We start from the raw sequence: 10,133 nt of genomic DNA, 5'->3' as shown, positions 1-10,133 counted from the left end.
AAAGGAAATGTCAAAGATTCACATTCTCATGTGAAAATCTAATTCTTGCAAAAATAGTTTAAAACAATATAAATATACATATTTTAATATATTATAACAAAAACATATGCAACATGGTGGTTAAGGCATTGAACGAGTGAAATGGTAAGGGTTTGAATCCCCTTTGGGTGTGTGCTTTGTGTTTTTTTTTTTTTTTTTCCATTACATCGATTTTTTGATATTTTCGATATTATAGCAATATTATAAAGATATTTTGACAAAATATTGCTGAAGTGTGAGCGAAATTATTGACATCGATATTTTTCGATATTATCAATTTTATACGATACGTGTATGGATATGTTCCGAAATATCCGTGACATAAAAAAAAGATAATATCCTCAATATTATTGATATTTTAGACTATGGTTCAAACTATAGTTTCGGGTCGATTGAGAGATTAACAAGGGCACATAATCAAATCACCTATGTAGCACCGATACAGAGTTGCAACTTGCAGGGGTATGTATACGGTATTCCTACATCAGATGCAACAATTGATATAATCGTTGACTTTCCTGATACGATGAAGGGATAGGATCAAGATACGGTGATGGGTTATTTTGTGGTTTTTCTTGAAAATTATAGAAAAATCGGGGTTAAAATGTAAATTTGGAAAGTGGATTTAATGACCCAGCCTCTTCTTCTCGACAGACGCGTCTGTAAGCAAACGGCGGCAGCAAAACACGAGGAAGAAGGAAGAAGGAAGAAGTGGAAAGAAGAAGAAAGAAGAGGGAAGAAGAAGAAAAGGAGGAACCATCTGCATCTGCTGCTCGCCAGGTTTTTTTTTTCTCTTTTAATGTTTTAGCTGCATGAGTCCAACCAAATTCTGAAAGTCTTCAAAATCTATTGCTCGGTGATGAAAATTAAAACTGCACAACTATTATATACTGAATTTGGAAAAACAAAAAATTCCTTGAATGGTGTCCTCAGAAATGTCAATGGTTACAAAAGAATAAGTTCAAATTTTAACCAAAAATAAACAGTTTAAGCACACCATTGCAAACTTGTTAGACATCTCATGAAATCACTAATTCTTTCTGAAACATTAGAAGAGATGACAATTAGACAAATGAAGAGTACCATTGCTTACCATAGTTCTGGGGTACAATAGTGAACTTTTAGGTGGCTTTAATTAGGGAACCCTGTCTAATGAAGAGTAGCAGACGTGGGTTAGGCCACCCATTTGGCCAGGGCAATGGGTTCACCCCTTGCACCCAAGTTCAAATCCCTCTTCCCGTAGATTAGATTAATTAGACTATTGCTTGTATTAAATAAAAAAAAAAAAAAATTAGGGAATATCTCATAGACTTCAATTTTCCCATATGTCTGAAATGCAAATGTTGGACACAATCAATTCAGGAGAAGCTTCTGTTGCCCAAAAGTTCCCAACACATGTACTGTAGAAGAACAAATCTGCATGAGATAAATTTTTTAGTCTACCTTCTGCTTGAAAGACACAATAAAAGACCAAGTCTGATATAAACTTTTATGTATTTTGTAATAATAATTGGTATTGTATTTTAGACAATAGCAGTCATTTTCTTATCTAGAAGAAAATGTCTGGTTTTCATCTGGATGCTTACTCGGTTGCCAATACTATAGGCCGGTAGATGCATTTGGATGAAACTTGGAGTTAAACTTCCGGATAAGAGAATCATTGTGGATAATATATATCATATGTTTTGTAGGTTTTTTTTTTTGTTTTTTTTTGTTTGCCAAAGTAATGTATTATAATAGATTGAGTCTGAAAACTCAACTTGTGAGTCTGTAGACTTCTCACCCACTGTAGCCCTTCATTGTTGTCCTAGTTTTGGCCCAAAAGCTCTGTCTTCCGGAGCGTCCTTTGTGCTCAATTTTGAAAACAAACCCATAATAGGCCAATCATAGCTCAACCATCACAACATTTACCCTGTGCTCTTCACTAAAGCTTTCCTCCTCTTCTTATTCTTCTTCCACTCTGTTCTTAGGGTTTAATCCTTGTTGTCCTTTCTCTTGTACCAAGTGATTTCAATTCTTTCAATTTCATAGTTTAAGGTTTAATTTCTGCCTCAGGTACTGCAATTATATACCACTAACTTATATTTTCTTATTGTGGGTTTGGTAATGTTTATTTCTGGGGCACCCAAATACAGGCACAGCTGCATAATAGACTCGGTGTGTTAAGAGCTTCCTAGTTTAGTTTATAATCTACCCTAGGTTTTTTTTTTTAATTTTTTTTAAAAAAAAAAATTTTTGTTTAGGTTTTAAGTTCTTACTGATTTAGCTTCTTTTTTATTCACAAATGAGTTTGTTGAGTTGGTGTGTTGAGATATTCAGAGTCACTGGTAAGCTAGCTGTGTTACTGACTTGTTGGTCTGTTCTTTTTATTTTTACTTTGCTTCAAGCTCTGAATCCGAGTGGAGTAATTTGGTTCTGTTGAGAAATGTTGGTATAATTTCTGGTTGTGTTGCTGGTTAGTTTAACATTGAATGAAATTTAGTTAATTAAGTTTTGTGTTGCTTAGATGCCAGTTAGTAAAGTGACTAGACTGATAAGATTGCTTGTGTTGTTGGTTTGTTTGTAATCTGGTTGTGTTGTAGCTGTATGATTGAAAATCTGAAAGTTCTGTTACAAATTGAGTATAGCTCTCAGATTTGGTCAACTGAAAGTTGTGATGCTGCAAAAAAAATAATATCTGGTTATTACATTTATCTATAGAACTTAAGGTGTGAAAGTGTTATTATTAATTATATATTCATTAAAGGTTAGTTAATGAATAAAGTTATTTATTTATTTATTTATTTATTTCTGTTACAGAAATAAAAAGTTAAATTTGTTTGGGACACTTGGCCCACCTTAAATTTCATCCAGGCTCTGCCCTGAAGCAGAATAGAGGGCCATGGTGAGGAAGAGGCCGAACGTATTGGTGACGGGCACACCAGGAACTGGGAAGACAACAACTTCGTCCGCCTTAGCAGAGGCGACACAGCTCCGCCACATCAATGTGGGTGATTTGGTGAAGGCCAAGAATCTCCATGATGGCTGGGATGATGAGCTAGACTGTTACATCCTCAACGAAGACCTGGTATGCGATGAGCTTGAGGATACAATGGAAGAAGGAGGTAACATAGTGGACTACCATGGTTGCGATTTCTTCCCTGAGAGATGGTTTGATCTTGTGGTTGTGCTCCAAACTGACAACACTGTCTTGTATGATCGCTTGACTCGAAGGTAATTTTTCTCAGCACTGCTTTTTCTCAAGTGTCGCTTCCTTGAGAGTCAAAAAATGAAAACCTATGTTTATGGGTTTGTGTGTTTTTGGAATGTGGCAGAGGTTATTCAGAGTCAAAGCTCTCCAACAATATTGAATGTGAAATATTTCAAACTCTGCTTGAGGAGGCAAAGGAGAGCTACCCGCAAGATATCGTTCTTCCCTTAAAGAGTGATAGCATTCAGGACATTTCGACTAATCTTTCTACTTTGACGGAATGGATAAGGAGGTGGCAACCATCAACTTAGTTTCCCATGATACAGTTTTGCTTGAAGGTGCTTGTTGTTTTAAGTTGGGTCACGCTTTTGAGATGAATTTTTCATGTATCATTATAACATTTGTATTCACTCTCATCAGTTTTACCATTATGTGATTTGAATCTCTTTTGAATTGAAATTGTTCATTCAAGGGGATTTGATTAAATGAATTTGTATAAAGGGGCATTCATAATGACTATGCAGCATGCAAATTGGCGTGAGTTTTGGTCTTGTTGGACCCTGGGGAGAATGAAATCCATATATAATTGTCCTCGATGCTTTTTCATACTCTATTTATGAACAGGAAGTACCGTCTGCCAGATGCATTGGAGAAACCACGTTAGCACACACGTCAGAATTCACAGTATATGCCACTATATACTGTTTTACAAATCCATAATTCTAGCCAAATAAGCAATTAGTATGTCAATAATTTAGAATTTACAATATATACACTATCATATATATATATATATATATATATATATATATATATATATACACTGAGAGCTTTTGTTGAGGGATCACTTATTTGAAGGACATCTTTGTAGGACTCACTCCATATTGTATTAAATTCATTCAAAGATCAAGTTTACAAAAAATCACTTGAATCCGATATCATTTGATCATTCAATTGAATTATTGAAATTTAAGTACTTTCTTGAAACACTGTGTTCATTGATTTTGTTGGTCTCAATTAGATGCCTTAATGCTTTTCAATTTGTCTGAATTTTTTGTAAGAATAGTCTCTGAATGAAGACTTGAAGAGTACACCGTTTGGATCGTTGAAAAGAAAGTAGTAGGGAACCATAGAGGGTGCCTCTCAAATAAAATAATTTGAGGGATCCCTTAATGGAAGAGGACAATGCGTTTTAGGTAATGGTTTTTTTCTTGAGTATTCCAAAGCAATTTTATGGAGTTTTATCTCAATATACTCAAGTGTAAGTATACCTGTTGTGGAGGTGTGCGTTTTTTTTTTCTTCCTATTTTTGTAACCATTTAGATAGTTACTTTTTTACTTTAAATATGAGTTTAAAGATCCATACCAAATGTATTATATGAGTTTAATTAGCAGGACTAGAGGCAATTTATGGGTATAACTATGTGAACAAGAGCTGACTTTTGGGTTTAATTACCTGCACAAGAGGCGTATGCATAGATTCCAATTATGTTAGGGTAAAATACAAGAAATTTATAGCTCAAGTGGTTAACAACATTTACCTACGTTCCCTTTATTTTGTTTTTGTCATGAGATAGGCCTCATCAACTGTGTAACTTTGGGCCTCATCGTGTGAAAGCCCAAAGCAGTCCGAGCCGAACCGACTTAAAAGTTTTGTTCACACTTCGCACTCTCCCGGAGTCCATATTAGAACCGAAGCAATTGTTCAGTTGTTCCTACACAATTCAATCCTTGTTCCTCCTCTTCCAGTTTTTCTTGTTCGCTCTCCCTCTCTCACAGTAAAACAGTTAATCCAGCACTTTCCAGTTGTCACCAAAATCCCAAAAACTCTTACTTTACTCGGTGGATTGCTCTCAAAGGGCCAAGAAGGTACCTCTTCTTTGTTCTTTCACATTTGAATTTGGTTGGTTTTCTTTTTCATTTTCTCTTCCAGCTTGAAGCTTTGTTTATTGCCTTTGTTATCTGGTTATGTAAATAGTAAAGGACAGTTGCAATGGCTATTTGTTTGGTTGTGTAATGGGGTCTGTTAAATTATATGGCTCTGTAATTCGTATATTTAGACCGATTTTAATGCATTTTGATGAATTTATTTACATGGGTAATATTCAGTGACACTTGGAAGATGATAATTTAGGATTTTGGAGCTTCATGTGAGATTTTACAGAGCAACGGAGGATGAGTACCTTTCAGATTACTTCCTCCCAACCTAGCATCTGTTTCAGAAACACGTCTCAAGCTCTCCGTCCATCTCCAAAGCTTCTTCTTCTTCCAACTTGTTTGCAACCAACCAATAATGCATCCATTCGGCAACAACGGATGCCGGTTTTGAAGGCCCAGCAATGCAGGGTTTTATCCAAGTACCATCGATCTGCACCTGTCTGCTTGTTAGGTGGCAAGGGAAAGAGTGAAAGTGGTGATGAGGTGAGAGGCCTTTATTGGGCTATGGGAACTCTAAGAGTTTAAATTGAAGGTTTCAAGAAATCGCTACATGGTTGTATGTGTAATGACAACAAAAGAGTCCTACATTTTTCTCTCATGTTTTCCTTGTCATAATTGCAATCTTTCTTCGTCGCATGTGAGATGATGCTTTATATGCTTACGATTATTTATTATGTAATGAAGGGCATTGAGGGGATGAATATTTTGTTTATGGGATATATGTATGCTCATTAATTACTGCAAGTTTCTTTGTCATCATGCAATGCATGCGTTGTATATTCTCACTACACTTCTTAATGCAACCAGGGTTCCCCTTGGAAAGCTCTTGAGAAAGCAATGGGTAATTTGAAGAAGGACCAGTCGATAGAGGATGTATTACGTCAGCAGATTGAAAAGAATGAATTTTATGAAGAGAGAGGAGGTGGTGGTGGTGGTGGTGGCAGTGGCAGTGGCAGAGGCAGTGGCGGTGATGGTGCAGGTGGTTCTGGATCAGAGGATGAAGGCCTTGCTGGAATCATGGATGAAACACTGCAAGTGATTCTCGCAACCATTGGATTTATATTTCTGGTAATAATCCTAAATTCTCTTACAGAAGTGATTATCATGTCTTTTCTTGATCACTCCTTATTGAGTCTTTGTATGAAAATTCTGTATCCACTATCTGTGAAGCGTGTTGTTTATTTGGAAGTGAGAGATGAAAGACAAGAAACACACAATGCACGTAAGTGAAAGCATCACAATTAACAATCAATGGCTCTTAGGTAAAAGTATAACTCATTTCTACTTGCTTGCTGCTGCCGAAATGAATACTAGCCCTTTGGCTCGTGCTTTTGCACGTGGCCAGAGGCTTTTTCTCTAAGCATCCGCTGAAAGTATCGAATCACCTTTCAGCCTTTGAGCTTCGGTAAAATGATGGGCCATAGTTTAGATTTTGCTTCCAGGTTGTTTTGAAATTTAGTATGCATCTTAAATCCCACCAGCTTTTTTATTGTACCTTGCTTCTGGTAAATTGATCTTCCGCTCATCCATTCTCCATGCTTAACTTTCTGCGACGTGGTAAAATGGGGATGCCAAAAATATGCTGGAAACAGCTGAAGAAATACAACGTGGAGTTGGTTGTCTTGCTTTTCAATTTCTCTGTTATTTTAATTGATTGTCCTGTTTTTTACCATTTTATTCTCATTAATAAATCATGTTCTTCTAACTGTTTTCTTTAGCAAAGTGTATTATTAGGATTTTCAAGAAGCAAATGATGTTATTTAATATTCTAGTAAAACAGTTATCACCTCTGTTGTAGTGTCAACTGTTTAGGGAATCTAAAGTGAGCTTGGATACTCCAGTTTCATGTAATGCCTTTTTGTATGAGAGGTATAAGTTCTTCGGAGGGAGGGAATATGTGCTGTGATGGAAAAATTTTGGTTGTCGTGGACCCGAAAGGAATAGGAGAATTTTTTAGGGAGCTAAGGGTGAGGTGGATCACTTGTGGCATACGATTAGATGTTGGGCATCCATTGAGTGTCAGTGTCTTAAGAGTTCAAAAAGATTTATTTTCAGGCCTTATTATTATTATTATTATTATTATTGTTATTATTTTATGATTGGAGTGCTGATGTGCAAGACCTTTAAATTTTGAGTGTTTTGCGGTAATAGGTTTGGTGATTGTTAGTTGTAGATCAGATAGCTGGGTAGCTCAGCAGACGGCTTGGCCCGTGTTTTACTTTTCATCTTTGTAGTAATAAAAGTCTCTTTCTTACGAAAAACAGCGTGTTTAGTGGAATGAGAATTTCCCCACTGTTTCTTACTATAAAATATGTTTTTAGCGAATCTGGATGTGTAATGTACCCTACCCAATATCTTTTTACATTTCAAACTGAAATGCTCTTCTTGCAGTATTTTTACATCATCAGCGGTGAGGAGTGGACTCGGCTAGCAAAGGACTACATCAAGTTTCTCTTATCGGGGTCCAAGAGTATTCGTTTACAGCGTTCCATGTACAAATGGGGAAGGTTCTACAAGAATCTGACTGAGAAGAAGTATTATGATAAGTTCTGGTTGGAGAAGGCCATAATCACTACCCCAACTTGGTGGGATAGCCCCGATAAGTACCGGCACATCGTTAGATCTAATTTAGAATCAAATTCAGATGAATAACCCAGGTCACATTGCATAACCCTTCCCTCTACGTTGTTTGTGTTGATTTTGGAGGATAGTATAAGTCTTCAATTTAGCACCTATATTTTATTGTTTATTTTTTACAGTTGGGATCCTTTAAAGGATCAAATTCTTGTTTTTACAACAAAAAGGGCCCCCTCGATGGGATCTCTGCAATTCTATCATAACAGGAATAGCAATTACAACAAAATCATGAGCAAGTTTTTTTTGTTTATTATTTTTTTATACAAGTGGATATTATGGGAAGAAGTTGTCGAACTTAGGACCTAGGATGCAGTGATAAATGCTCACAAGCAAGTTTTTATTAGGTGCCATTTGAACTCCAAAATCAGTTGTATCTATCAAACTTTTCTTAGGAAATTGCCGGTATTTTGACTTCGATTTTTCTATGTTTGTTAGTTTCATTCCAAACTTAACTTCGCCTACTTTATTTGTGTCATCTCAACAAGCACATTCACGTACTGGTGCAATAGCAAATTTTACAATTGAGCAGGACGTGATCCAACTTCTTGGTCATAATAAATTGAGTCACTATATGTCAAGTTGCCATTCGAAATCAGATGCTCAACAAATTTTATTTTCTTTAACGTCACAACTGAGAAGGGTTAAACTTTAATTTAGTTAACAACAGGGTAGCGTTCCCATATTTAATTTTGGTGTTGGATTAAATTATGCCCCTCATGCAAGGTTCATGATTAGAAGTCAATTGCTTGAGTTCTGTAAACATAGAAAGACTCAAAGAAGGTTTTTCTTAAGTTCTGGTTTTGTAAAACGAAATTTAGTGAAAAATCCAAAAGAAACAAACAGCTTCAAAAACACCCAAAAACTTTTCAAAATGAAGAAAAAACGATTATCTTTAGCATCAAACACATGCAAATTTCCTAGAACTCTTTCCTCCATCGAAAACAACCATCAACATGTGAAAATTTTGTATTCAAGCAACCAGAACATGTGAAGACTTTGTTACTTTGCATCTGTCCAACAGTTATTACTGAGCAACGACAGTATCAGAAATAATATTTTTGTTTCTTTGTACATATTTTTTATTGTGCATTTTGTCTTAAAAAGCAGAAGAATCGTTTGTTTGCCATCAAGTTGGTATGTGATGTATGTATGAGACTTCAAAAACATCCAAAAAAATTTCAAAATGACGTAAAAACCATTATCTTAAGTAGGGGTGGACATCAAAGACATGCAAATCCTAGGTTTGCAAAATTGGACTCTTTCCTTCATTGACCAAAATGATACCAAAAAATGAACTAATTCATATTCAACATAAGTGATGCCTAAGAAAATTCAAAGATTCAACATATTCAATATCCATCAACATTTTCAATATTCAATATCCATTAACATATTCAATATCCAAATCCTAATCAACATATTCAATATCCATCAACATATTCAATATCCAAATCAACCAAATCAATATTTATCCATCAACATATTCATCAAATCCAAATGGTTAAAACTCATGCATTATGGCTTAAGAGTGAACAAAAATACAAACACAATCCAAACATAAATGACAAAAGTTTTGAGAAATTGAAAGGCAAGCGAGAGACAGAGAGCGAGAGAATCTTCAAGATAACCATACCATACTCGAGAACATATCTATCGATACCAAATGAAACGGTATGAAGAGTGCGGTTAGATGCCCACCCCTAATCTTAAGCATCAAAGACATGCAAATCCTAGAGCTCTTTCCCCCATTGAAAACCACCATCAACATGTGAAGAAACCAGACCTGCATGAAGATTTTGTCTTCAAGCAACCAGAACAAGTGAAGACTTTATCACTTTGCATCAAAAATAAAAATAACGTTTTTGTTTCTTTATACATATTTTTAGTACATTTTGTCTTAAAAAGTAGAAGAATCGTTTGTTTGTCACCAGTTGGCATGTGATGTATGTATGAAACTCCAAAAACACCAAAAACTTTTCAAAATGATGAAAAAACCATTATCTTTAGCATCATGAAAGACATACAAATCCTAGAACTCTTTCTTCCATCGAAAACAACCATTAACATGAGAAGAAACCAGACGTGCATATGACGATTTTGTCTTCAAGCAACCAGAACATGTGAAGACTTTGTCACTTTGCATATGTCCAACAGTTATTACTGCATAACGACAATATCAGAAATAGTGTTTCTGTTTCTTTGTACATATTTTTGAGTGCATTTTGTCTTAAAAATAAGAAGAATTGTTTGTTTGCCATCAGTTGGCATGTGATGTATGTATGAGACTTCAAAAACATCCAAAAAAATTTCAAAATGACGAAAAAACCAT

General features: G+C 35.4%; 2 protein-coding genes across 4 annotated transcripts; both read left to right on the top strand.

Moving 5' to 3' along the window:
• The first annotated feature begins 571 nt into the window (after window positions 1–571).
• LOC103322382 (adenylate kinase isoenzyme 6 homolog) lies at window positions 572–3,770 on the top strand. 2 transcript variants are annotated; one of them, XM_008224294.2, is made up of 3 exons: window positions 572–819; window positions 2,839–3,252; window positions 3,354–3,770. In XM_008224294.2, exons 2-3 carry the CDS (start codon window positions 2,921–2,923, stop codon window positions 3,538–3,540), a joined length of 519 nt encoding a protein of 172 aa, XP_008222516.2. In that variant the 5' UTR covers window positions 572–819; window positions 2,839–2,920; the 3' UTR covers window positions 3,541–3,770. The 2 variants fall into 2 exon arrangements, with proteins under 2 accessions (XP_008222516.2, XP_088903026.1); XM_089046900.1 differs by having other exon boundaries at window positions 574–819; window positions 2,893–3,252.
• Window positions 3,771–4,915: 1,145 nt separating this feature from the next.
• Window positions 4,916–8,030, top strand: LOC148920551 (uncharacterized). Of its 2 annotated transcripts, none has more exons than XM_089046899.1 (4): window positions 4,916–5,098; window positions 5,364–5,650; window positions 5,975–6,235; window positions 7,559–8,030. In XM_089046899.1, the coding sequence occupies exons 2-4, from the start codon at window positions 5,405–5,407 to the stop codon at window positions 7,817–7,819; spliced, it is 768 nt and encodes a 255-aa protein (XP_088903025.1). In that variant the 5' UTR covers window positions 4,916–5,098; window positions 5,364–5,404; the 3' UTR covers window positions 7,820–8,030. The 2 variants fall into 2 exon arrangements, with proteins under 2 accessions (XP_088903025.1, XP_088903024.1); XM_089046898.1 differs by having other exon boundaries at window positions 5,339–5,650.
• The last annotated feature ends 2,103 nt before the right edge of the window (window positions 8,031–10,133 follow it).

Source organism: Prunus mume, linkage group LG2, assembly GCF_029339155.1.
Source record: "Prunus mume cultivar Tortuosa linkage group LG2, ASM2933915v1, whole genome shotgun sequence".
Taxonomy (NCBI): domain Eukaryota; kingdom Viridiplantae; phylum Streptophyta; class Magnoliopsida; order Rosales; family Rosaceae; genus Prunus; species Prunus mume.
Note: the sequence above shows the minus strand (reverse complement) of the source record. Positions and strands in the feature narration are given on the sequence as shown.